Source organism: Stegostoma tigrinum, chromosome 43, assembly GCF_030684315.1.
Source record: "Stegostoma tigrinum isolate sSteTig4 chromosome 43, sSteTig4.hap1, whole genome shotgun sequence".
In the NCBI taxonomy this organism is placed as follows: Eukaryota; Metazoa; Chordata; class Chondrichthyes; order Orectolobiformes; family Stegostomatidae; genus Stegostoma; species Stegostoma tigrinum.
This window is the reverse complement of record NC_081396.1, coordinates 2,356,046-2,383,374: the sequence shown is the minus strand read 5'-3', so window position 1 is coordinate 2,383,374 and position 27,329 is coordinate 2,356,046. Positions and strand designations below refer to the sequence as shown.

Sequence of the window (27,329 nt, the reverse complement as noted above, 5' to 3'; positions counted from 1 at the left end):
AATCTTTCCCCTCTCAACTTAAACGTATGCCCTCTGGCTTTGGTCTCCCCTACTTGGGGAAAAGAGCTTGGCTATTCACCCTATCCATGCCCCTCACGATTTTCTCAACTAAGATCACCCCTCAGCCTCTGATGTCCCAGGGAAAGTAGCCCAGCCTATTCGTCCTTTCCCTATATCGCAAACCCTCCAACCCTGGCAACGTCCTTGAGTCTTTTCTGAACGCTTTTAAGTTTCACAACAGCCTTCCCACAGCAGGGAAAACAGAATTGAATACAATTTTCCAAAAGTGGCCTAACCAATGAAATGTACAGCCGCAACATGGCCTCCCAATTGTTATACTCTTTGCATTGGCCAATAAAAGCAAACATATCAAATGCTTTCCTGTCTACTTCTGACTCTACTTTCAAGAAACTATTAACCTACATTCCATGGTGTTTTTTGTTCAGCAACACTGCCCAAAATCTTAGCCTAAGTCCTGCCCTGATTTGCCTTTCCAAAATGCAACACTTCACATTTATATAAATTAAACTCCAACTGCCCCTCCTCAGCCCACCAGTCATATGATTCAGGCCAAATTGTACTCTGAGGTAACCTTCTTGGCTGTCCAATATGCCACCAATTTTGGTCTCATCTACAAACTTACTAACCATTTTTCAGCAGACCCAGCACAGATCCTTGTGGCACACCACTGGTCACAGGTCTCTATTCTGAAAAGCAATCCTCCACCATCACTATGTGTCTTCTACCTTTGAGCCAGTTTTGTATCCAAATTGCTCGTCGCTCCCAGTATTACATGTGACGTAACCTTGCTAAACAGTCTACCATGCGGAACATTATCTCTACCGCTGTGCTCTGATCAATCCTCTTTGTCACTTCTTCAAAAAAATTCAATAAAGTTAGTCATACACGATTTCCAGTGCACACAGTGTTGTTGACTATCCCTAATCCACTCTTGCCTTTCCAAACACATGTAAATCCTGTCCCTTAGGAACCCTTCTAGTAATGTGCCCACCACTGATGGCAGACTCACTGGTATATAGTTCCCTGGCTTTTCCATACCATGTTTCTTAAATAGTGGCACCACATTAGCCGACTTCCAGTTTTCTGGCACCTCACCTGAGGCTATCAATGATACAAACATCTCAGCAAGGGGTCCAGCAATCATTTCCCTGGCTTCCTACACCTGATCAGGTTCCGGGGATTTATCTACTTTTATGCATTTTAAGATGCCCAGCACCTCCTCCTCTGAAGTACGGACACTTTTCAAGATGTCGTTATTTATGTCCTCAAGTTCTCCAACTTCCATATCCTACTCCACAGTAAGCATTGATGCAAAGTACTTGTTTTGTGTCACCCCATCTCCTGACCATACATAGGTAGCCTTGCTCATCTATAAGGGGCCCTATTCACTCCTTGGTTACCCTCTTGTCCTTTAATGCATTTGTAGAATCTCTTTGCATTCTCCTTACCTACTGGTCAAAGCCATATGTCCCCTTTTTGCCCTCTTGGTTTCCTAAAGTATACTCCTGCTGCCTTTATACTCTTCTTGGATTTTCATTCAACTGCTGCTGCCTACATCCAAGATATGATTCCGTCTTTCTCTTGACCAAAATTTCAATTTCTCTAGTCAACCAGCGTTCCCTGCACCTACCAGCCTTGCCCTTCACTCAAACAGGAACATACTGTCTCCGGATTGTTGTTATTTCACTTTTGAAGGCTTCCCACTTTCCAGTCATTTCTTTACTCATGAATATCCACGCATATCCCCTGCCCCATCAACTTTTGAAAGTTCTTGCCTAATACCGTCAAATTTTGCCTTCCACCAACTTAGAATTTTAAATTTTATATCCAGTCTATCCTTTTCCACCACCATTTTAAAACTAATAGAATTAAGATTACTTGTCTCAAAGTGCTGCCCCTCTGATACCTGCCCTCCCTTATTCCCCAACAGAAGGTCAAGGTGGGATTTTACTCCTTCTTTAGTTGGTACAGCCACATACTGAATCAGAAATTTTTCTTAAAAACCAGAAGAACTGTAGATGCTGTAAATCAGGAACAAAAACAAGTTGCTGAAAAAGTTCAGCTTTTCAGAAGGAAATGTCACCAGACCCAAAACGTTAACTTTGATTCTTTTTCTTCACAGATGCTGCCAGACCTGCTGAGCTTTTCCAGAAAATTTTCTTGCATGCAGTTAACAAATTCCTTTCCACCCTAGCTCTAACACGTCCAAACTATGTTTGGAAAGTTAAGATGTCCTAACATTACCACCCTATTATTCTTACAGATACCTGAGATCGCCTTATAGATTTGCTGCTCAGTTTCCCAGCAATCTTTAGTACAATCCCAATAACATGATCATTCCTTTCTTATTTCTTAGCTCCACCCAAATAACTTCACTGAACGTACTCTCTGGAATATCCTCCCCAAGTACAGCCATAATGTTATCTCTAAAAATGCCAGTCCCCCTCCTCTCTTACCTCCCGCTTTCTATCCTTCCTAAAGCATCTATACCCCGGAACTTTAAGTGCCAGTTCTCTCCATCCCCGAGCCATGTCTCTGTAATAGCAATGATATCCCAGGTCCATGTTACCAACCATGCCCTGAGTTCATCTGCTTTAGCTGGCAGGCCTCAATCATTCAAATAAATGCAGCATAATTTATCAGTCCTACATCATTCTCTGCTTTGCTCCTGCCTGCCTCGACAATTTGACTTGGTCCTATTTCCAAATGCACCAGCCTCAGACTGATCTATTTTCTGACTACCTCTTTGGGTCCCACCTCCCCACTCCCCTCCTCCACCACCCCCTTCCCTTACTGGTTTAATTCCTCCCACAGTGGGTCCAGCAAATTTCCCCACCAGTATATTAGTCCCCTTCTAAATCAGGTGCAAACTTCACTCCTTATACAGGTCACTGCCACTCCAGAAATGATTCCAATGATCCAAATATGTGAATCCTTCTCCCCTGCACCAGCTCCTCAGCCATGCATTCGTCTGCTCTATCCTCCTATCCCCACTCTCACTGGCACGTGACACCAGGAATAATCAAGATATTACTACTCTCGAGGTCCTACTGGTTTTAAAATTCCTGCCTAACACCCTATATTGTCTTCTCAAAATCTCATCTTTTTCTCTTCCTATAATCATCAGTTCCAGTGTGTACAGTGACCACCTGCTGCTCTCTCTCCCCTTTGAGAATATTTTGTACTCTCTCCAAGACATCCTTGGCCCTGGCATCCAAGAGGCAACATACCATTCTGATATCTCATTACTGGCCACAGCAACAGCCATCTGTGCCTCTACATGACAGTCCACTATCATAATCGATCACCTGGAACCCGACGTACCCTTCATCTCAGCGGAGTCAGTCTTTTTACCAAAAACTTGGCTGTCAGTGCTACATCCCCTGGAAAATCCATCACCCCCACATTTTCCAAAACAGCTGGTTGGCCACAAGAGACTACTGCACTACCTACTAACTTCTCCTAAGAGGTAGCCCATCTGCCCATCTGCATCTGCAGTTTTTCCACCATCCTGAAACTGCCAACCATCAGTCCCCCAGCTCCTGTAAATTCCCCACTGCCTCTACCCGCCGTTTCAATGCATCCATGCACTCCGATTGGATTCACAACCAAACACACTTCCTACAGACACAATCATCAGTAACATGGAAGCTCTCCATAATCACCCATGTCTAACAGGAAGCACACATCACTCTAATAAGGGCCATCTTTGCATCATAACAATTTACAGACCCAGAAAATAGCACAGTCTTACTGCTCTACAGTAACATGGCTCCTATGTTTTATATTTTTAAAATAGTTTAGTCTGGAGACAGATCTCAATGAAACATATGAAAATAAAAGTCACCCTGCTCACTACTGTAGATTTACAAACAAAAGTTAGACTTTAAAAAAAGTTAGCTATTCCCCAGCTGTGAGCAGCTCTGAACACTGTGTATCTGCAAGGTCAGCCTTGAATATCACTGTCTGTTTGTTCCTCTTAGACTGAACACTGATGTTCAAAGCTACTTGATGATGGGTTTTTCCCCCAGACTAAAACAAATATTCATCTTCCAAACCAAAAGTAAGCTAATTGGCTCTCCCCAATCATTAAAAAAAAACTTTGAATCCAAACAAATTCATATTATCACTCCAGCACTCTGAGATATACAGGTTCCAAATTATGGCACCAGAAAAATTGAGTGGATTATTCAATCCCTTCATACCAACAAATCAAAGCACATGCCGCTAATTCAATATCCAAGCTTTAAAATAAATTATATACAGATACAAATATATAAATCACAGATCTTGCATGATAGTTATGAGTCATCTGTTTTTCAATTCTCAACAACAAGGTTCTGACATGAAAAGGCCTCAGAAATCAACATCTGGTTTCAATGAATCAGCTCGAGGTTATTCAATGTACGATTCAAGAGACAGCCAAAGGTGCTCGCTCCATTCCGTACACGTGTGTTCAGCTCTGCTTCAAGGAAATATGATCACACCACAGGCTCAGAAGTTGCTAACCACTTCAAGCAATGTTATTTAGCCTGATCAAGGTGTGGGTGTATTGATGCTTGTAGCCAGGGAAATCAAGCAACACAGGGCAGACAGTCCATGAGCCTTTGTAGATCAGAATGAGAGCAGGACTAGTGCATTGTCATAAGTAGAGGGCAGAGAAATTCTTTGATCAAAGACAAGTTTTAGTCTCCAGTCTGGATTGATTGTAGAGCTCACCATCTGGCCTGTTATACAGTTAAACTCCTTTGTACCAGTGGGGAATTCCAAGGTTGAAGGAATGGAGAAGAAAACGCTATACTAAGTGTGGGCCCTGACATCAACCGATTTCACTTCATTCTTCATCCGAAACCTGTCAGATATGATGCTGTCACTTTGTGCAATACCGTTTTGGATACTGCTGGGGGGGATGACCTACCAGAGGAAAGCCATAGTAGTCAGTTCTCTGGCACTGAGCCTGACACTGTGGCAAAGAAGGGAAGGGGGCAGAATAGAAAAGTACTCGTGGTAGGGGACTCGATAGTTCGGGGAATCGAAAGGAGATTTTGTGGGCAAGATCGGGATTCCCGGAAGGTATGTTGCCTCCCTGGTGCCAGGGTCCGGGACGTCTCCGATCGGGTGTATAAAGTTCTAAAAGGGGAGGGCGAACAGCCAGAAATCGTGTTACATATTGGCACAAATGATATAGCCAGAAATAGGTTTGAGGATATAAAAAGTGATTTCAGGGAGTTAGGATGGAAGCTGCAGAGCAGGACGAACAGAGTAGTGTTCTCTGGTTTACTACCGGTGCCACGAGATAGCGAGGTGAGGAACAGGGAGCGGGCGCAGCTGAACACGTGGCTACGCAGCTGGTGTAGGAGGGAGGGCTTCAGATATGTTGATAATTGGGATGCCTTCTGGGGAAGGTGGGACCTGTACAAGAAGGACGGGTTGCATCTGAACTGGAAGGGGACCAATGTCCTGGGTGGAAGGTTTGCTCGAGTAGTTCGAGAGGGTTTAAACTAGTATGGCAGGGGGGTGGGAACCTGAGCTGTATACCAGAGGTGAGCGGTGAGGCAGTAGCAAGAGGTAGACCAGCTAGTGGGAAGGATTTTCCTGGGAAGGAACCAAGGGATCGGTTAAAGTGTGTTTGCTTTAATGCAAGGAGTATCAGGAATAAAAGTGATGAACTTAGAGCATGGATCAGTACCTGGTGCTATGATGTTGTGGCCATAACAGAGACATGGGTTTCTCATGGGCAGGAATGGTTGCTGGATCTTCCAGGGTTTAGAACATTTAAAAAGAATAGGGAGGGGGGAAAAAGAGGAGGGGGTGTAGCACTACTAATCAGAGAGGGTATCACAGCTACAGAAGCTTCCTTTGCCGAGGAAGATCTGCCTACTGAGACAGTATGGGTGGAAATTAGGAACAGCAAGGGAGTAGTCACCTCGTTAGGGGTTTACTACAGGCCCCCCAATAGCAGCAGGGAGATTGAAGAAAGCATAGGCCGACAGATTTTGGAAAAGTGTGCACGCAGTAGGGTTGTTGTAATGGGTGACTTTAACTTTCCTAATATTGATTGGAACCTGCTTCGAGCAGAAGATTTGAATGGAGCTGTTTTTGTAAGGTGTGTTCAGGAGGGTTTCCTAACGCAGTACGTTGACAGGCCGACGAGGGGAGAGGCCATTCTAGACTTGGTGCTCGGAAACGAGCCGGGGCAGGTATCAGATCTTGTGGTGGGAGAGCATTTTGGTGATAGTGACCATAACTGCCTCACATTCTACATAGCTATGGAGAAGGAGAGGATTAGGCAGAATGGGAGGATATTTAATTGGGGAAGAGGAAACTATGATGCGATTAGACATGAGTTAGGAAGCATGGACTGGGAGCAGTTGTTCCATGGTAAGGGAACTATCGACATGTGGAGACGGTTTAAGGAACAGTTGTTGGGAGTGATGAGTAAATATGTCCCTCTGAGACAGGCAAGAAGGGGTAAGATTAGGCAACCTTGGATGACGAGAGCGGTGGAGCTTCTAGTGAAAAGGAAGAAGGTAGCTTACATAAGGTGGAGGAAGCTAGGGTCAAGTTCAGCTAGAGAGGATTACATGCAGGCAAGGAAGGAGCTCAAAAATGGTCTGAGGAAAGCCAGGAGGGGGCACGAGAAAGGCTTGGCAGAAGGAATCCGGGAAAACACAAAGGCATTTTACACTTACGTGAGGAATAAGAGAATGGTCAAAGAAAGAGTAGGGCCGATCAGGGATAACATAGGGAACTTGTGTGTGGAGCCTGAGGAGGTAGGGGAAGCCCTAAATGAGTTTTTTGCTTCTGTCTTTACGAAAGAAACGAACTTTGTAGTGAATGAAACCTTTGATGAGCAGGTATGCATGCTGGAATGGATAGAGATAGACGAAGCTGACGTGCTGAAAATTTTGTCAAACATTAAGATTGACAAGTCGCCAGGCCCGGATCAGATTTGTCCTCGGCTGCTTTGGGAAGCGAGAAATGCAATTGCTTCGCCACTTGCGAAGATCTTTGCATCCTCGCTCTCCACTGGAGTCGTACCTGAGGACTGGAGAGAGGCAAATGTAATTCCTCTCTTCAAGAAAGGAAATAGGGAAATCCCCGGCAATTATAGACCGGTAAGTCTCACGTCTGTCGTCTGCAAGGTGTTAGAAAGGATTCTGAGGGATAAGATTTATGACCATCTGGAAGAGCATGGCTTGATCAAATACAGTCAACACGGCTTTGTGAGGGGTAGGTCATGCCTTACAAACCTTATCGAGTTTTTTGAGGATGTGACTAGAAAAGTTGATGAGGGTCGAGCTGTGGATGTGGTGTATATGGACTTCAGTAAGGCATTTGATAAGGTTCCCCATGGTAGGCTCATTCAGAAGGTCAGGAGGAATGGGATACAGGGGAACTTAGCTGCTTGGATACAGAATTGGCTGGCCAACAGAAGACAGCGAGTGGTTGTAGAAGGAAAATATTCTGCCTGGAAGTCAGTGGTGAGTGGAGTTCCACAGGGCTCTGTCCTTGGGCCTCTACTGTTTGTAATTTTTATTAATGACTTGGACGAGGGGATTGAAGGATGGGTCAGCAAGTTTGCAGACGACACCAAGGTAGGAGGTGTCGTTGACAGTGTAGAGGGCTGTTGTAGGCTGCAGGGGGACATTGACAGGATGCAGAGATGGGCTGAGAGGTGGCAGATGGAGTTCAACCTGGATAAATGCGAGGTGATGCATTTTGGAAGGTTGAATTTGAAAGCTGAGTACAGGATTAAGGATAGGATTCTTGGCAGCGTGGAGGAACAGAGGGATCTTGGTGTGCAGATACATAGATCCCTTAAAATGGCCACCCAAGTGGACAGGGTTGTTAAGAAAGCATATGGTGTTTTGGCTTTCATTAACAGGGGGATTGAGTTTAAGAGTCGTGAGATCTTGTTGCAGCTCTATAAAACTTTGGTTAGACCGCACTTGGAATACTGCGTCCAGTTCTGGGCGCCCTATTATAGGAAAGATGTGGATGCTTTGGAGAGGGTTCAGAGGAGGTTTACCAGGATGCTGCCTGGACTGGAGGGCTTATCTTATGAAGAGAGGTTGACTGAGCTCGGTCTCTTTTCATTGGAGAAAAGGAGGAGGAGAGGGGACCTAATTGAGGTATACAAGATAATGAGAGGCATAGATAGAGTTGATAGCCAGAGACTATTTCCCAGGGCAGAAATGGCTAGCACGAGGGGTCATAGTTTTAAGCTGGTTGGTGGAAAGTATAGAGGGGATGTCAGAGGCAGGTTCTTTACGCAGAGAGCTGTGAGAGCATGGAATGCGTTGCCAGCAGCAGTTGTGGAAGCAAGGTCATTGGGGTCATTTAAGAGACTGCTGGACATGTATATGGTCACAGAAATTTGAGGGTGCATACATGAGGATCAATGGTCGGCACAACATTGTGGGCTGAAGAGCCTGTTCTGTGCTGTACTGTTCTATGTTCTATGTTCTAAAGCAAGAATCGACAGCCTGAGAGATTTGTAGGACAAAGCCTTTTTTGATTATCTCCTTTGTCAGCTTTCTGTTTGGAAATTGATGATTTTTGTGTTCCCCTTTCACAGGAAAATTGCTCCTCCCTCCAAACACATGTTTCAAATGCAGGATCATAGGATCACAGTTGCTGCTTTTAAAAAAGGTACACTGAAGTTCCAAAATTCAGTGACATACACAGAAATAACCCAACCAGTTATAGGTGCATTAACATCAGGAGAAACAAATCTAATATTGTCAGATTTTCAATCCTGGAAGTGATCAACAACAACACTAACAGCAGAATCCAATTCTTTCAGAGGAAATTGCTGGCTGGGCCACAATTATTTGCTCTGCACAATACTCTGCTGAGTTTCTTCCTTAAAGTGCTGCAGTATACTGGTTATTAAGGTTCACTTATGAACTCACTTACGTGTCACTAGGTTGACAGACCGAGTAAATCCCTTCCCACACATGGAGCAGATGAACAGCCCCTCTCTGGTGAGAACTCGCTGGTGAGCAAGGAGAAAGGATGAAAACCTGAAACTCTTCCCACAGGAAGTACACCTGAAAGGCTTCTCCACTGTGTGAATTAGCTGGTGAGACCCCAGTGCAGATGATACAGTAAATTCCCATTCCACACATGGAGCAAGTGAATGGTTTCTCCCCTGTGTGAATTCGCTGGTGCGCAATGAGGGTGGATGACTGCTGGAAACCTTTCCTACAGGCATTGCAGCTGAACAGCTTCTCTCCAGTGAGAACTCTCTGGTGTCTCAGCAGACTGGATGACTGAGTGACCCCCTGCCCACACACAGAGCAGGAGAATAGCTTTTCCCCAGAGTGAACTTGCTGGTGTTCAACAAGGGCAGATGAATGTCTGAACTTCTTTCCACAGGATGTGCAGCTGAATGGTTCTGCTCAGTGTGAATACGCTGGTGTGATCGAAGGACAGGTGAATGGGGGAATTTCTTCCTACACACAGAACAGGTGAATGGCTTCTCCCCAGTGTGAACTCACAGCTGTATATTCAGGTCAGATGAAGACATCAACTTCTTTGCACAGTAAGTGCAGCTAAATGGCCTCTCCTCAGTGTGAATCCGCTGGCGTAACATGAGGCAGGATGTCTGTGTAGATCCCCTCCTACATTCTGAACAGATAAACGGTCTCTCCTTAGTGTGAATTCGTTGGTGCGACACAAGTGTATTTGCCAGAGTGAATCCCTTCCCACGCAGAGTACAAGTAAATGGCTTCTCCCCAGTGTGAATTCATCAATGGATTTTGGGTTGGGATGGATAATTGAATCCCTTAACACAGGACCTTCTTGAGAAGGTGCTGGTGAGCTGCCTTCTGGGACCCCTTCTGGGTCACCCACAATGCTGTTAGAGGGAAGTTCCAGGATTTTAGAACATCGAACATTATAGTGCAGTACGGGCCCTTCGGCCCTCAATGCTGTGCTGACCTGTGAAACCAATCTGAAGCCCATCTAACCTACACTATTCCATTATCATCCATATGTTTATTCAATGACCATTTAAATGCCCCTAAAGTTGGCAAGTCTACTACTGTTGCAGGCAGGGCATTCCACAGCCTTACCACTCTCTGAGTAAAGAACCCACCTCTGACATCTGTCCTATATCTACCACCCCTCAATTAAAAGCTATGCCCCCTCGTGCTAACCATCACCATCCGAGGAAAAAAGGCTCTCACTATCCACCCTATTTAATCCTCTGATCATCCTAAATCTCTCTATTAAGTCACCTCTTAACCTTCTTCTCTTTAATGAAAACAGCCTCAAGTCCCTCAGCCTTTCGTCATGAGACCTTCCCTCCATACCAGGCAACATCCTGATAAAGATAATAAAGTGTGAAGGTGGATGAACATAGCTGGCCAAGCAGCATCTCAGGAGCACAAAAGCTGACATTTCGGGCCTAGACCCTTCATCAGCGAGGGGGATGGGGTGAGGGTTCTGGAATAAATAGGGAGAGAGGGGGAGGCGGACCGAAGATGGAAAGAAAAGAAGATAGGTGGAGGGGAGACTATAGGTGGGGAGGTAGGGAGGGGATAGGTCAGTCCAGGGAAGACGGACAGGTCAAGGAGGTGGGATGAGGTTAGTAGGTAGGAAATGGAGGTGCGGCTTGGGGTGGGAGGAAGGGATGGGTGAGAGGAAGAACAGGTTAGAGAGGCAGAGACAGGTTGGACTGGCTTTGGGATGCAGTGGGTGGAGGGGAGAAGCTGGGCTGGTCGTATGATGCAGAGGGGGGAGGGGACGAACTGGGCTGGTTTTGGGATGCGGTGGGGGAAGGGGAGATTTTGAAACTGGTGCAGTCCACATTGATACCATTGGGCTGCAGGGTTCCCAAGCGGAATATGAGTTGCTGTTCCTGCAACCTTCGGGTGGCATCATTGCGGCACTGCAGGAGGCCCATGATGGACATGTCATCTAAAGAATGGGAGGGGGGAGTTGAAATGGTTCGCAACATCCTGGTAAATCTCCTTGCAGCCTTTCCAATGAACAAAGAACAAAGAAAACTACAGCACAGGAACAGGCGCTTTGGCCCTCCAAGCCTGCGCCGATCAATGCTTCCGCATCCTTCCTATAAATGCAGCGACCAGAACTGTACGCAATACTCCAAGTGCAGCTGTACCAGAGTTTTGTACAGCTGCAACATGTCCTCATGGCTCCGAAACTCAATCCCTCAACCAATAAAGCCTAACGCACTGTACGCTTCCGAACAACCCTATCAATCTGTGTGGCAACTTTCAGGGATCTATGCACATGGACACCGAGATCTCTCTGCTCATCCACACTATCAAGAATCTTACCATTAGCCCAGTACTCTGTATTCCTGTTACTCCTTCCAAAGTGAATCACCTCACACTTTTCTGCATTAAACTCCATTTGCCACCTCTCAGCCCAGTTGTGGAGCTTATCTATGTCCCTCTGTAACCTGCAACATCCTTCTGCACTATCCACAACTCTACCAACTTTAGTGTCATCCGCAAATTTACTAACCCATCCTTCTACGCTGTCATCCAGGTCATTTATAAAAATGACAAACAGCACTGGCCCCAAAACAGATCCTTGTGGTACATCACTAGTAACTGAACTCCAGGATGAACATTTCCCATCAACCACCACTCTGTCTTCTTCCAGCAAGCCAATTTCTGATCCAAACCGCCAGATCATACTCAATCCCATGCCTCTGTATTTTCCGCAATAGCCTACCGTGGGGAACCTTATCAATGCATTACTGAAATCCATATTCACCACGTCAACTGCTTTAGCCTCATCCACCTGTTTGGTCACCTTCTCAAAGAACTCAATAAGGTTTGTGAGGCATGACCTACCCTTAACAAAATCGTGTTGACTATCCCTCATCAAGACATTTCTTTCTAGATGATTATAAATCCTATCTCTTATAATCCTTTCCAACACTTTACCTACAACTGAAGTAAGGCCCACTGCTCTATAATTACCAGGGTTGTCTTTACTCCCCTCCTTGAATAAGCGGACAACATTTGCTATCCTCCGGTCTTCTGACACTATTCCTGTAGACAATGACAACATAAAGATCAAAGTCAAAGGTTCTGCAATCTCCTCCCCAGCTTCCCAGTGACAGTGAAGGAACAGCCAACATTCTTCCAAGTGAGGATGATGTGCAACATGAACAGGGGTTTGCAGGTAGTGGAGTTTTTGTGTAACTGCTGCCCCTGTTCCACTACAATCTAAAAGGATGAACACAAATATTGTTTCTTAATTAAGATCTAATGCCTGCTTCATGTGTGAATTCACTCATGCTTTCACAGATTTGATGACTGAGTGAATCATTTCCCACATTCAGAACAGAAGAATGGCCTTTCCCCAGTATGAAATCATTGCCTGTAGGCCAGATTACATCCCTTTCTGCCCTGTGTGGATTCACTGGTGTCTCAGCATGCTCGATGACTGACTGAATTCTTTTCCACAATCACAGCAGGTACAGTGTGAACTCACGGGTGCACCTGCAGATTGGATAACTAAGTGAATCCTTTCCACAGTCCAAGTAGGTAGTTGGGCTCTTGCCAGTGAGTTCACTGCATTCTCAACAGGGTGAAATATTCACTGAATTTCTTCCCACGCTCACAGCAGGTTATTTAAGTCCCAATGAATTAAGTGGCTGTACTCACACGATGTTTGTTTTGATATTTCAGTCTGCAAATCTTCCCCTTCTAGCATTCTGTGAAAGTAACTCTGAAAGGAATAAGTACAAATTAGAAATTCAGCACAGACAATTCTAGCTTCTCTGAATACCTTTTCCCTGTCTCTTCCCCCAAGTCTGTAAACCTCCATCCCACACACTGTTCCTCCATTCTCATTCTGCTGACCCGAATACACAACCTCCCCATTCTCCTGAAGGTGCTGATAAACAGATCCAGGTTCATTATTTCCTATCCTGGACAGTCTCTGCTCTCTTCCTGGTTTCCTTTTCTTTCCCTTCAGTTGCTACAAATCAATAATTTAACACAAGTTTATTTTGAGGAACTAAGATAGAAGGCAGTATTATGGTCACAGATATCGAACAAAAGAGGAAGTTTCAGTCTGGGTGAAGATCAATTTTTATTCGGAGAGAGGGGAAGAGCAGCAGTTTTGCTGGGAAGCAATGATCAGCTTCAGAGGTCAAAAGACTGAAAGAATTGCTGCTGCTCGAAATCAGGAATTGCTGGAAATGCTCAGCAGGTCCGGTAGAATCTATAGAGAGAAACCACAGTTAATGTTTCAGATCTAGGGCCTTTGTTCAAAAGCTCATTGCCCTGTGTCAGCACTGAAATAATAGGGGAGCTCTGACTAGCTACAGGTCCAGAGAGCATCTGGTACTCCACCGTTTTCCATTGGTCAATGCATATCATTTCAATGATTTGGAGCAGGTACTTTGGCCCACGCAGGGTTAGAGACCCAATGTGTTGGACAGTCGGCCAATACAAAATGTGGGTGCTGTTGTCCTCCAGCCAATCATACAGTGGAATATCGTCTGCCCTAGCTACTCCCCCTTCTACAAAGCTTTACCTTTGGCTGCATTCCATTTACTCCTCCACTTTTGTTCACAGCATAGACAATTTTCTAGAACCTTTTGGTTGCAAAGAAAAATCGTGCTAAACAAGAACCATTAACTCCTGTCTTTCTCTCCACGGATGGTGCCACATCTCACTGATAAAACAGCTCTGCCTCTGATGAAGGGTCTAGGCCCGAAACGTCAGCTTTTGTGCTCCTCAGATGCTGCTGGGCCTGCTGTGTTCATCCAGCCTCACATTTTATTATCTTGCAACTTTAAAGAGACTGGTTGACAAATAATAACTCTTTTAGCCAACAACTGGGATCCTGTCACCGAAATAATTTCAACAAGAACCAAAAGAACTGCGGATGCTGTAAATCAGGAACAAAAACAAAGTTGCTGGAAAAGCTCAGCAGGTCTGGCAGCATCTGTGGAGGAGAAAAAAAAGCGTTAACGTTTCGGGTCCGGTGGCCCTTCCTCAGAACTCAAAAATTCTGAGCAAGGGTCACCGCATCCGAAACGTTAACTCTTTTTTTCTCCACCACAGATGCTGCCAGAACTGCTGAGCTTTTCCAGCAACTTTGCTATTTTTCCCTTACTTAAAAAATTTCAGTTCACTTAAAACAAAAACAAATTTGTTCCCCAAAGACACATTTGAAGAAATCAAAGGAGATGTTTGAGTTGAATTAAAGTCCTGGCTCCTCACTTCGATCCTTGAACTGAAACCTTCTTCTGTAACCTAGAATGGACTGTGTCAAAATGAAAGCCAATACTGAGCTAAATTACATTGGAGGTGCAGCATAGAAACAGGCTATTCAGCCCATCCAATCCATGTCAGTGATCATGCTTCACTGGAACCTCCTGCCAGGATTCCTTTTCTAACTCTGCATGCCCTTCTATTCATTTCTTTCTCCAGAATCTCTTAAATTGTGTCTGCACTATTCACCTCAATAACTCCCTGTGGAAAAAAATTCCACATTCTGCCCACTCTCTGGTAAATTCCTTTCGATTGATCAGTGACTGTCTTATAATTCTTCTTACTTCCACAACTATAAACACACTCTGCTCCTAGCAGAGACTTTCATTTTATCTGAAAAATTAATCGTTCATAGGCTGTGGACATCACTGTCTAGGACAGCTTTAATTGCCAATTCCGAATTGCCCAGAGGGCAGTTAACTGTCAATCACACTGCTGTGGGTCTGGAGTCACATGTCGGCCAGAACAAATAATGATGGCAGTTTCATTCCTATAGAACATGAGGGAATTAGATGGCTTTTTTCCCAACAATTGACAATGGATTCATGGTCATCATTTGACCCTTGATTTCACATTTTCTTTGTTTTTAATGAATTCAAATTCCACCATCTGTCTTAGCCGGATTTGGAGCCAGGTTCCCAAATCATTACCTCGGTCTGTGGATTAACAGTCCAGTGATAATGCCCCTAGGCCACTGTCTGCCAATTATTTCCATACATGTCAGATTTAAACTGCAAAATAGGAAATATTTGTTCAGATGATGTGAAACCTTCAATATCCGAAACTTTTCACACACAAAAATAGACTGAGTGCCATACATCTGCAGGACGTTTTTGAGAGGGGAGGGCAATTTCTCCCAGCTTTGAGGTGGCAGTTGTTAGACCTAACCTCATGGGGATCTTGGTGTAATTAATGAGATTTAAGAATATCATATTGCGCTTAAACTGATGTTGTTTTAAGTGTTAGATATTATAATGTAGCTTTAAGAAAAATAATAAAACTGGATTTCTGGTCAGAAAGAGATCAGAGCACCTGGTCACCCTGTTTAGATGCACACTATACTCAGCTGTTAGTTGGTACAAAAAGCTGATCATCTCTTTCCTTCAGTCAATCATCAGGTTATTGTGGAAGTCAAACATTCACAGATATAGATTAGATTTGTATGTAATAAATCCAAACATATGATTTAGGATTTGGCATAAAATAGCTGGACTAATATTGGATTGGGAAAACCCAGTATAAGCACTAAATTAAAACAATTGTTCACTGTCTTAAGAAAAGAGGGACCATGAAAAGTTACTGTTGGGAATCTGTCTTCAGGAGATAGAAATGCAGACAGAGATAAAGACAGCAATGACAGCTGTACAGTGTGCAGATCAAGCAGTTCAGGTAGATTAGAATGTTTAGCTTTTCAGAAAGACTGAAAAATTAATTTGAACCTGCAAAGGAATTGGTATATGTTTGAAAGTTCAGTCAAACATTGAAGGGCATAGTGATCCAGAAAAACAAGGATCGGAAAACAGAAAGAGATCATAGAATCCCTACAATGTGGAAACAGGCCCTTTGGTCCAACAAGTCCACATCAACCCTCAGAGCATCCCAGCTGCACCCATCCCCCGCCTAATCTACACGTCTCTGAACACTCCAGGCAATTTAGCACAGCCAATCCACCTAACTTGCACATCTTTGGTCTATGGGAGGAAACCCTCACAGACACTGGGAGAATGTACAAACTCTCCACAGACAGTTGCCTGGGGGTGGAATCGAACCGGGGTTTTTGGTGCTGTGAGGCAGCAGTGCTCACCACTGAGCCGCCGTGCCGCCCTTAGGGCCAACGACAGGCACTTTGGCTCCAACAATAACCAATATGCTGCCAGGCACAGGTGGGGTGTGAACCCACGGTCTTTGGTTTACGAAGACTCCAGAAATGCAGGGATCCACAGAAATCATACTGACGTGCACCGGAATATTAGTCATTGTTGTAAAATAAACCAGTTGGTTCACCTTCCAAATCAGTGTTTGCTCTCTCCACCTGAATGGCTATTGTCAACATGAACGTTCTCACTCTGGGGTTTACTTTTCAGTCCAAATTTGGTCATCACTTTCTAAGCCTGATTAGTTGCTGCTGCCACCTTGCTGTCTGTGGAGATTCTCATTGACTGACTCTGCTCACTTTTCTCCCTGAGCAGCAAGCTAGGTCATTATGATTCCAGGGCTGTGAAGATTTAAGGGGAATATATGAATACTCAGTAAGCATTTCAAAGATTTCTGCATGGCATTCCCAACAAGCTTCACCATATATAATTGATAAAGAGAGTAAGGCCTCTGTCGCTAACCATTACCATATATATTGATGTGTGCCTTGACTCCAGTTTAACTTTTGTTCCCAAACAGTTCCTCATTTCCAAAACGTCTTGAACGTCCATTTGTTCTATTCAGGGACTAGCCAAAGGTTAGGCAACAGGCCTCTGGCATTGCTTTCATCTCTCTTAAGTTTCTCAGTCAGGCACTTAGACTTTCAGAATTTCTTTGCTCAGAGAAGATTTGAACATGAGTTTTTGTAACCAACTGTAAAAAGCATTTGGTTTGCCTTAGAAACAAACAACTCAATCCTTACAATGTTCCTTGGTCACATTATCAAAATCTTATTTTATGTTCAAAAGCAGGATTTGATATTCTTGGTTGATGTAATTTATGGTCCGCTTAAATATCAGCTTTCCCCTGAGTAAATAATTGCTTTAATTGTGAATATTAAAAAGGAGACTGTCCTTTTAGTTAGACAAGAAAATGTGTCAGACTGACAGGGCAAAATACATCAGTGTCTGTAAGGCAGGCCAGGAGTAGGAGCCAAGCTTTCCAAAATTTACACTCTCTTGGATTCACTTTATTTCCCTTTGGTTGTTGTCAGTGAACAGTTTCCCCCTTCCCTACCAAGATAGTGCGCAGAGAAGGTAGCTTCAGTCTGACGCTCTTTGTTTTCTAGTCACGGTGCTGTCTGAAGCAGATAGAATGGTTAATTATTTCTTCTTTCAGAATTAAAGTACAGTAATATTCATATCTAATAGGTTGAATGACTGTCAGATCTGCAGAACAAGGTTGTTTTGAGAGTTACGTCTGCAAATGCAATTCTGCAGATCCGACGCTGCCCTATAATGGATATCTGCCGAAATCATTGCCTGAAGTGGAGGCGACAGATTATTTCAAAATTTACAGACCAAAAGAACTGCGGATGTTGTAATGGGGACTGCAGATGCTGGAGAATCCAAGATAACAAAATGTGAGACTGGATGAACACAGCAGGCCCAGCTGATGTCAGCTTTTGTGCTCCTGAGATGCTGCTGGGCCTGCTGTGTTCATCCAGCCTCACATTTTATTATCTTGGATTCTCCAGCATCTGCAGTCACCATTATCACTGATACAATTTTAACCTCACTGCGAAGCCTCTTCCAGGGATGCCTAACCTGAAGAAGTTACCCTCCTCCCTCCGGACCAACCTCAGGGAATCTCTCTCCCACTGCAACTCTCTTATCCTCCCCACCCATCTTCTTTTCTCTCCATCTTCCGTCCGCCTCCCCCTCTCTCCCTATTTATTCCAGAACCCTCACCCCATCCCCCTCTCTGATGAAGGGTGTAGGCCCGAAACGTCAGCTTTTGTGCTCCTGAGATGCTGCTGGGGCTGCTGTGTTCATCCAGCCTCACATTTTATTATCTATTACTGCGGATGTTGTAAATCAGGAGCAAAAACAAAGTTGCTGAAAAATCTCAGCAGGTCTGGCAGCATCTGTGCAGGAGAAAAAAAAGCGTTAAAGAATTGGGTCCGGTGAGCCTTCCTCAGACCTGAGGACCCGAAACGTTAACTCTTTTTTCTCATCCACAGATGCTGCCAGACCTGCTGAGATTTTCCAGCAACTTTGTTTTTGCTCCTTATTTCAAAATTTGTTGACTGGGGCATTTTAAGGAAATAAACGTGCAAAGGCATAGGGCCTTGAGAGAGTGGATGGGCCTAAGTGGTTCCAGATTTACTGTCCCCTAAACTCTGACCATCTGTTTTCGCCAGGCAAATAACTGTATTAAGCTGAGAGAGCAAACACGAACAACAGTTTTAGAAGAGAGACATGTATACCTGAAATAACCTTTGCAGAATCTGTTCCCTCCCTGGATTCACTTCCTGTACCTTCGATTAACGTAAACGAACAATTTCCTCCCTCTCAGGATGGGAAAAGTGAGGAGAAATGGTTGCTTTGCTCTCAAATGTTGTACGTAGGATGGAGTATCACTCTAATTCTCATTGGACAACTTCCGCATTATGACGTCCAGAATTGGTGTTGGGCGGCCTGAGACAGCCAATGGGAAACGCAATACACGGCGGTGACGTCCCCGCGTTCCGGTCTGCAGGCCGATCGCGCGGTCAGGAGAACTCCTCTCCCTCCCACAGCCCTGGTTTCCAGGGCAACCAGGTGCCCTCTCGAGCCAGAGCGAAAAGCTGGCTCATCCTCTCTCTCTGGTGGCTGTTGCTAACTGGTCACGTGTTCCGTAAAACTGCGCCATTCACGGAGAATTGTTTAAGTTTATCCCAGGGGAGAATGGGGTCCGGTTGATTGACAGCTACCTTCCGACCAATAGGAGGACAGTAAGCATGGTTGGAGGACCTCGCGGGATAAGCTGGTCCTCCATGAGATTTGGGGCGGGGCGTGCAGAACAACACGTGACCAAACCGTTGCCGGTGAGTCTCGCGTGATTGGCGTCTGAGCGAGTCCGGGAGGAGAGCGAGACCGGAAAGGAGGAAAATTAGCGGATACCGGGAGAAAAATGGAGTCAGTCTGGACTGGAAGGTTTTATGAACACCTGCTGTTGGCCGCCAGACAGGAATTGAAGACTCTCTGTCCCGCGCTTGCAGCAAACGGGAAAGCGGTTGCAGGCCTCAGACACTGATAGGCCGGAAGTTGCCGCTGCCATCTTTATTGTGGGCAAGGTGCAACAGCGCGCATGCCATTGCCTGTTCCGAGGTGGGGGGCTTGGCGATTTGAAGAGGAGCGTTCCGACAGCGGACTGAAATCAAGGGGCATCTCAGGAGCACAAAAGCTGACGTTTCGGGCCTAGACCCTTCATCAGAGAGGGGGATGGGGAGAGGGAACTGGAATAAATAGGGAGAGAGGGGGAGGCGGACCGAAGATGGAGAGTAAAGAAGATAGGTGGAGAGGAGAGTATAGGTGGGGAGGTAGGGAGGGGATAGGTCAGTCCAGGGAAGACGGACAGGTCAAGGAGGTGGGATGAGGTTAGTAGGTAGCTGGGGGTGCGGCTTGGGGTGGGAGGAAGGGATGGGTGAGAGGAAGAACCGGTTAGGGAGGCAGAGACAGGTTGGACTGGTTTTGGGATGCAGTAGGTCGGGGGGAAGAGCTGGGCTGGTTGTGTGGTGCAGTGGGGGGAGGGGCCGAACTGGGCTGGTTTAGGGATGCAGTAGGGGAAGGGGAGATTTTGAAACTGGTGAAGTCCACATTGATACCATTAGGCTGCAGGGTTCCCAGGCGGAATATGAGTTGCTGTTCCTGCAACCTTCGGGTGGCATCATTGTGGCAGTGCAGGAGGCCCATGATGGACATGTCATCTAGAGAATGGGAGGGGGAGTGGAAATGGTTTGCGACTGGGAGGTGCAGTTGTTTGTTGCGAGCTGAGCGGAGGTGTTCTGCAAAGCGGTTTCCAAGCCTCTGCTTGGTTTCCCCAATGTAGAGGAAGCCGCACCGGGTACAACGGATGCAGTATACCACATTGGCAGATGTGCAGGTGAATCTCTGCTTAATGTGGAATGTCATCTTGGGGCCTGGGATAGGGGTGAGGGAGGAGGTGTGGGGGCAAGTGTAGCATTTCCTGCGGTTGCAGGGGAAGGTGCCGGGTGTGGTGGGGTTGGAAGGCAGTGTGGAGCGAACAAGGGAGTCACGGAGAGAGTGGTCTCTCCGGAAAGCAGACGGGTGGGGATGGAAAAATGTCTTGGGTGGTGGGGTCGGATTGTAAATGGCGAAAGTGTCGGAGGATGATGCGTTGTATCCGGAAGTTGGTAGGGTGGTGTGTGAGAACGAGGGGGATCCTCTTAGGGCGGTTGTGGCGGGGGCGGGGTGTGAGGCATGTGTTGCGGGAAATACGGGAGACGCGGTCAAGGGCGTTCTCGATCACTGGGGGGAAAGTTGCGGTCCTTAAAGAACTTGGACATCTGGGATGTGCGGGAGTGGAATGTCTTATCGTGGGAGCAGATGCGGCGGAGCCGGAGGAATTGGGAATAGGGGATGGAATTTTTGCAGGAGGGTGGGTGGGAGGAGGTGTATTCTAGGTAGCTGTGGGAGTCGGTGGGCTTGAAATGGACATCAGTTACAAGCTGGTTGCCTGAGATGGAGACTGAGAGGTCCAGGAAGGTGAGGGATGTGCTGGAGATGGCCCAGGTGAACTGAAGGTTGGGGTGGAAGGTGTTGGTGAAGTGGATGAACTGTTCGAGCTCCTCTGGGGAGCAAGAGGCGGCCCCGATACAGTCATCAATGTACCGGAGGAAGAGGTGGGGTTTGGGGCCTATGTAGGACTTCACCAGTTTCAAAATCTCCCCTTCCCCTACTGCATCCCTAAACCAGCCCAGTTCGTCCCCTCCCCCCACCGCACCCCCATCTACCTACTAACCTCATCCCACCTCCTTGACCTGTCCGTCTTCCCTGGACTGACCTATCCCCTCCCTACCTCCCCACCTGTACTCTCTCCACCTATCTTCTTTACTCTCCATCTTCGGTCCGCCTCCCCCTCTCTCCCTATTTATTCCAGTTCCCTCTCCCCATCCCCCTCTCTGATGAAGGGTCTCGGCCCGAAACGTCAGCTTTTGTGCTCCTGTGATGCTGCTTGGCCTGCTGTGTTCATCCAGCCTCACATTTTATTATCTTGGAATTCTCCAGCATCTGCAGTTCCCATTATCTCTGAAATCAAGGGGAATGTTTTGTCTTTTTTAGATTTCTGTCCTGGACTGACAGTGAATTTTCTTTTGTGAATACGTTTTACAGGAAATCAACTGAGAATATTTTGCAGACTGGGATCTCAAAACAAGTTTTGACAGCGGAATGATCAATGGTATTTAACTGTGGAAGAACAAAGGTTGGTTTCTTCGTTCAGTGGAAAAATAGCTCTGAAATGTTTGAAACTTAAAAATGAGCAAAATGTTCAAATTCGTGGTCGGATCACCCCTTGGGGTACGCGTTCAGTTCTGGGTCCTGCAGCTGAGATATTGGCCTGAGAAGGGCATAGACTTAGCCAAATAAGACCTATCCTCTATGAAAGATCTGTCATATTTAGTCCCAAGCACCCAACGCATTCCTCATTCTCAAATTCGATCAAACTTCCCTTTCAAATTCCTTACGTACTTGGATTCCAGCACACTCTCAGGTGGAATGTTTTAGATCCTGACAACTCTCTGTTGATCCTGAATCTGCTGAAGTCCATATTGAGTCTGTAGGGTTATAATGTGCTGAATTGAAAGACGCGCTGCATTGGAACAGTACAGGAGGTTGAGGTTGTTGTGTGAGCAAACAATTAAAATGACAAGGCTGTGTTGTGAGTGCTGCTTGGCTTAATGAGGGTGCTTTGGAGTTGAGTGCTTTGACTCGTTAAGTGAGACAAGGAGAAAGTGAAGCAAAAAGATTGAGTGTCGTGCTCAGACTCAGTTCGGGCAGTTCAGAAAACGACATGGTCCCAATGAAACCAGCCAATTAGTAAGCGATATCTGCTGAGAATGTTCTTGTTGTTTTAAAAATATATCAGCTTAAATACAGATTGGAACTTTCAATTATGATACACCTGTTTGGAATGAAGTAAGCTCAATTAAATTCTCTTGTAAGAGAGTAACTAGCTTATTGTAGAGAGAAGTCATGACAGGAGATGTTACACCCATGCTGTTCTCGTTTTGCACAACACGGGAAATGAGGGATTCCTGCAGTGTCCCTGACAGCATGCATGCAGGTGGTGTCCATCTGCATCTACTGACTAATCATGTCTTGAGCTGGAACTGTGGGTGACTCACTGGGGAGCATCCATGAGATTCAGAGTGCCAAGGACAGCACAAGTGCATTAGAATAGAAGCCCTATAGTGTGGAAACAGTCCATTTGGCCCAACAAGTCTACACTGGCCCTCTGAAGAGCACTCCATGCAGACTCAGCCCACTACACTATCCCTGTAATACTGTATTTCCCATGGCTAATGCACCTAACCTTCAACTCCCTTAACACTATGGATAATTTAGCTTGGCCATTCCACCTAACTTGCATATCTTTGTGCTGTGTGAAGAAACCGGGGCAACCCGGTGAAAACCCACGTAGACGTGGGGAGGACATGCAAACTCCACGCCGACAGCTGTCCGAGTGTGGAATCGAACCCAGACCCCTAGTGCTGTGAGGCCACAGTGCTAACCACTGAGCCATGGTCACACTGTTTTTCAAGGTAGTCACACCGCAGGTGAGAATTGCATAGGTAGAAAGGGAATGGGTGACCATCAGACAAAGTAAAAAGGTCATGAAGAAAGTGCAGGATGCCTCCAGTGGTCATCCCCCTTCAAACAGATATACTGCTTTGGATATTGTTGGGGCTGGTCAAGGTGGCCTCTCAGGAAATCTGCAAGAGCCAAGCTCATGGCACCATGGATGGCCTGCTGCATAGAAGGCAACAAAAGCAAATGGCAGGGATATATTGACAGAGAATTCAAAACAGTGAGGGCTGCAGACAGATGTGAATTCAGGATGGTACATTCCCTCCATGTTTCCAGGATGAAGGATGTCATGGAGTATCTGCAGGACATTCTGGAGCTGGAGAGTGAACAGCCAGTAGTCTTGGTTCACATGGGTACCAATGACATAGCTAAATAAAGGAATGAGAGCCTGAAAGCTGAATGTAGGTATATACGAGATACATTTGAAGTCCCATATTTTAATGTACAGATGTCAGACTTACTCATCTAGAGGTGAGAGCAGGAATAAAAGGATAGATTAGATGAATGTGTGGCTGGAGGAATGGTGTACCAGAGAACAGTTTAGATTGTTGAGGTATTGGGACTGTTTCTGTGGGAGTTGTCCATGCCTGACTGATTGCCCCTGAGCAGAGCTGGAACAAATCTCCTTGTAGGCCTTGCACTAGTTTTGTTAGTGAGTTTTTAAGTTAGTATGGCAGGAGAATGGAAACCAAAGTGTAGGCTTACATGGGTCAGATTCAGATCAGGAAATGGGAGGTAGGATATTAGTTAGTGATGCCGTCAGCTTCATACATCAGCCCTGACATCCCAGGAATCAGTCTACTGAACCTTCTTTACCTTCAAAGCCAGAGCATCCTTCCTTGAGGAAGGAGAACAAAGGTGCACAGAATACACCAGGTGTCAGTTCACCAAAATTGTGACAGAAAGATATCCCTGCTCCTGTACTTGAATCCTCTGTCAATAAAGGCCAATGTGTCATTAGCTTTCTTCACTGCCTGCCACTCCTGTCTGCTGACTAAAAGAGTCCCACAGAACAAAATGGGACCAGAGTCTCTCATAAAAATGTTGAATACAATGTCCCCATCTAATCCATGTTGGTCGTCAAGCACCTATTTACTCATCCCTTTCTCTTGCACTCAGTGTGTAAACTATATTCTATGATCAACTAAACATTTGTTCAAAGTTGCAAGGGTCTCTGCATCTGTCACTATTTCATATGCTGCCAGACCTGAATGTCTAAAGCATTTTCTGATTTTTATTTCGGACTATCACCATTTTGCTTAAGTGTCAGAGTTATACAGCATGGAAACAGACCCTTTGGCCCAATTTGTCAATACTGACAAGATACCCTAAATAAAGTTAGTCCCATTTGCCTCATATCCCTCTAAACACTTCCTATTTATGTATGCAGATGCATTTAAAATGCTGTAATTTTCCCTGTCTCCACTATCTCCTCAGGTGGCTGATTTCATACACACACACCATCTGTGTGAAAAGACTGTGACTTGGGTCCATTTTAAAGTTTTTGCCTCTTACCTTAGACCTATGCGCACTAGTTTTGAACTCTCCAATCCTGGCGGGGGGGAAAAAAAGACATTGGCTGTTCACCCTTTATGAACCTCTATAACGTCACTCCTCAGCTTCCCACACTCCAGAGAAAAAAAAAACCCAGCCCACTCAGCCTCTCCCTTTTCGTTTTACTCTCCAATCCCAGCAACAACTTTAAATCTTTTCTAAACTGTTTCAAATACATCTTTCCTACAACAGGAAGACCAGAACTGAACACAGTCTTTCAGAATTGGCCAAATCAATGTCTAATACAGCCACAACATGATCTCCCAGCTCCTGTGCTCAGTGCACAGGCCAATATGCGCAAACATTCCAAATGCCTTTGTCACCAACTTGTCTATCTGCAGTTCGCAATTTCAAGGAAATGTGCACTTGTTCTTAACCCTTTGAAGGGTAAGGAGAGAAAAAAGGAACAAGATTGAGCTGTAGATCTATAAAATGTCTCTGCTTTGTGCCTGCCTCTCCCACCTCTTTCTCTTTCCAAAGTTTTGTGCAAGCACTGACTGGTTCCCTTCTCTGAAAGAGATTTATGAACCCTTTCAGTTTTATGATAATCAAGCAGTTTCCCTCCAAAACTGACCAGATTAGTTGCTGTCTGTTTCGCAGATTGTGTAGTCTTCTCGTTTTTCCTAATACATTTGTTTTCTGTTTAAAAGGTTGATTTGCAATTAGAGATTTCAAACGAAACACGTCCAGATCTGATGGTCACACTGTTTATCATAATCTAATAATCTCAGAATTGAAGGACGAAGCACCGTTCACACCAGGGAGATACATACATCGTCTGTGCGTGGACGTGTTTGTGAAGATTCATCTGAAATGTCCAAACACCAGCGCAGTCACCCTGGGGAGAGACTATGGAAATGCGGAGATTGCGGGAAGGGATTTCTTTACCCATGCGAGCTGAAAACTCACCAACGCAGCCACACTGGGGAGAAGCCATTCACCTGTGCTGATTGTGGGATGGCATTCAGTCGATCATCCAATCTGCGGATACACCAGCGGGTTCACACTGGGGAGAGACCTTTCACCTGCTCAGTTTGTGGGAGAGCATTCGCACAGTCAGCCAGCCTGCTGATACACCAGCGAGTTCACACTGGGGAGAGACCATTTACCTGTTCTCAATGTGGGAAAGGATTCACTCGCTGTTCGAAACTACTGGAACACCAGCGTGTTCACAATGGAGAGAGGCCATTCACCTGCTCTGATTGTGGGAAGGGATTCACTCACTCATCTAAACTGCTGGAACACCGGGTGGTTCACACTGGAGAGAGACCATTCACCTGCTCAGTGTGTGGGAAAGGATTCACTCGATCATCCAACCTGCAGATACACCAGCGAGTTCACACTGGGGAGAAACCGTTTAGCTGCTCCATGTGTGGGAAGGGATTCACTCGGTCATCCAAACTGTTGGAACACCAGCGAGTTCACACTGGGGAGAGACCATTTGCCTGCCCAGTGTGTGGGAAAGCATTCACTCAGTCATCCAGCCTGCGGATCCACCAGCGAGTCCACACTGAAGAGAGAGCATTCACCTGTTCTGAATGTGGACAAGCATTTCTTCGCTCATCTAAACTACTGGAACACCAAGGAGTTCACACAGGGAAGAAACCATTCACCTGTTCTGAATGCGGCAAAGGATTCACTCACTCATGTAGATTGCTGGAACACCAGCGAGTTCACACTGGAGAGAGACCATTCACCTGTTCTGATTGTGGGAAAGGATTCAAATGCTCATCTAATCTGCTGATACACCAGCGAATTCACACTGGGGAGAGACCATTCACCTGCTTTGATTGTGGGAAGGGATTCACTCATTCATCCAGCCTGCATATACACCAGCGAATTCACACTGGGGAAAGACCATTCACCTGTTCTGAATGTGGAAAAGGATTTAATCGGTCATCTAATCTGCTGAAACACCAGCGAATTCACACTGGGGAGAGACCATTCGCCTGCTCTGAATGTGGAAAAGCATTCAATTGCTCGTCTAAACTGCTGATACACCAGCGAGTGCATACCGGAGAGAAACCATTCACCTGCCCTGATTGTGGGAAGGGATTTATCCAATCATCCAACCTGCTCAGACACCAGCGAGTTCACACTGGGGAGAAACCATTCACCTGCTCCGAGTGTGGAAAAGCTTTTGCTCAGTCAACAATCCTCCTAATACATCAGCGAATTCACATGCGAGAGAAACCATTCACCTGCTCTGATTGTGGGAAGGGATTTACTCAATCATCCAACCTGAGGAGACACCAGCGAGTTCACGCTGGGGAGAAAAATTCTCTCGGTCAACTCACTGGCTGATCGGCAAGCCTGTTTACTCTATGGAGAGGCTGTTCACTTGTTCTGTATGTGGGAAGGGATATGAAACTCTTAACATGCCAGTGAAATGACACTGGTGGACCCCAGTAACCTGCTGTTTGTCTAAAAAGCTTTGCTGTTTGTTAACACACCAGCAAATTCACAAAAAAACACAGGTGAAGGGTTTTGCTTTTACTCTCACCAAGGAAGAAATCTTGGTCATTGGGCTGTTTGTGTTGATGTTATTAAATCATCTTATGAAAGGTGCTGCTGTTGAGGATAAAAGTTGATACAGTTGTGTATCTGTAGGATAGGTTTTGAAAATAATCACAATGTGGTTGTGCATCGACACATTTACGCTGGGTAAAGATTGTCCACCTGCTTTTTTTTTGTAAAGTGATTTTGTGGTGCATCAGGATTGGTGAAACAATAATTTTCCTAGTAACTGTCAGTGTTGGATTTTGACACTATTGTAATCTATATCCAAATCAGGCTTTCTAGCCCTATTTCTGATGTTTGTCAACAGGTTAGTCACCTACTTGGAATAAAATTAATGCAAATCAGCTTTTTGTTAAAACTAAATTGCATCAAGTCTATTTCTTATCTCTAAAGCACTCAGAATGAGACAATCAGAACCCATTACGAGCAGCTGGGAGTTGGAACATCCAGA

At 45.5% G+C, this 27,329-nt stretch overlaps 2 protein-coding genes across 6 annotated transcripts in view; one reads left to right on the top strand and one right to left on the bottom strand.

Moving 5' to 3' along the window:
- LOC132206790 (gastrula zinc finger protein XlCGF26.1-like) overlaps nucleotides 1-27,329 on the bottom strand; it is a 55,496-nt gene that overhangs the window by 16,725 nt on the left and 11,442 nt on the right. The window contains exons 1-2 of one of the 2 annotated variants that reach the window (XM_059641806.1): nucleotides 18,421-18,590; nucleotides 12,678-12,741 (exon numbers count right to left, since the gene is read on the bottom strand). The gene's annotated coding sequence lies outside the window, so the exon portion shown is untranslated. Of the gene's footprint in view, nucleotides 1-12,677; nucleotides 12,742-18,420; nucleotides 18,591-27,329 lie in introns of those variants that run through there. The other variant, XM_059641808.1, reaches the window with a different exon arrangement.
- On the top strand, nucleotides 18,676-27,219 carry LOC125449098 (zinc finger protein 271-like). 4 transcript variants are annotated; one of them, XM_048524730.1, is made up of 3 exons: nucleotides 18,676-19,269; nucleotides 21,329-21,419; nucleotides 25,009-27,219. In XM_048524730.1, the coding sequence occupies exon 3, from the start codon at nucleotides 25,172-25,174 to the stop codon at nucleotides 26,660-26,662; it is 1,491 nt and encodes a 496-aa protein (XP_048380687.1). In that variant the 5' UTR covers nucleotides 18,676-19,269; nucleotides 21,329-21,419; nucleotides 25,009-25,171; the 3' UTR covers nucleotides 26,663-27,219. The 4 variants fall into 4 exon arrangements, with proteins under 4 accessions (XP_048380687.1, XP_059497786.1, XP_059497787.1 ...); XM_059641803.1 differs by having other exon boundaries at nucleotides 18,676-19,303; XM_059641804.1 differs by lacking the exon at nucleotides 18,676-19,269 and adding an exon at nucleotides 19,802-20,078.

Coding starts and splice junctions, on each gene's coding strand:
- LOC125449098 (XM_048524730.1), top strand. CDS start 25,172: ATGTCCAAACACCAGCGCAGTCACCCTGGGGAGAGACTATGGAAATGC.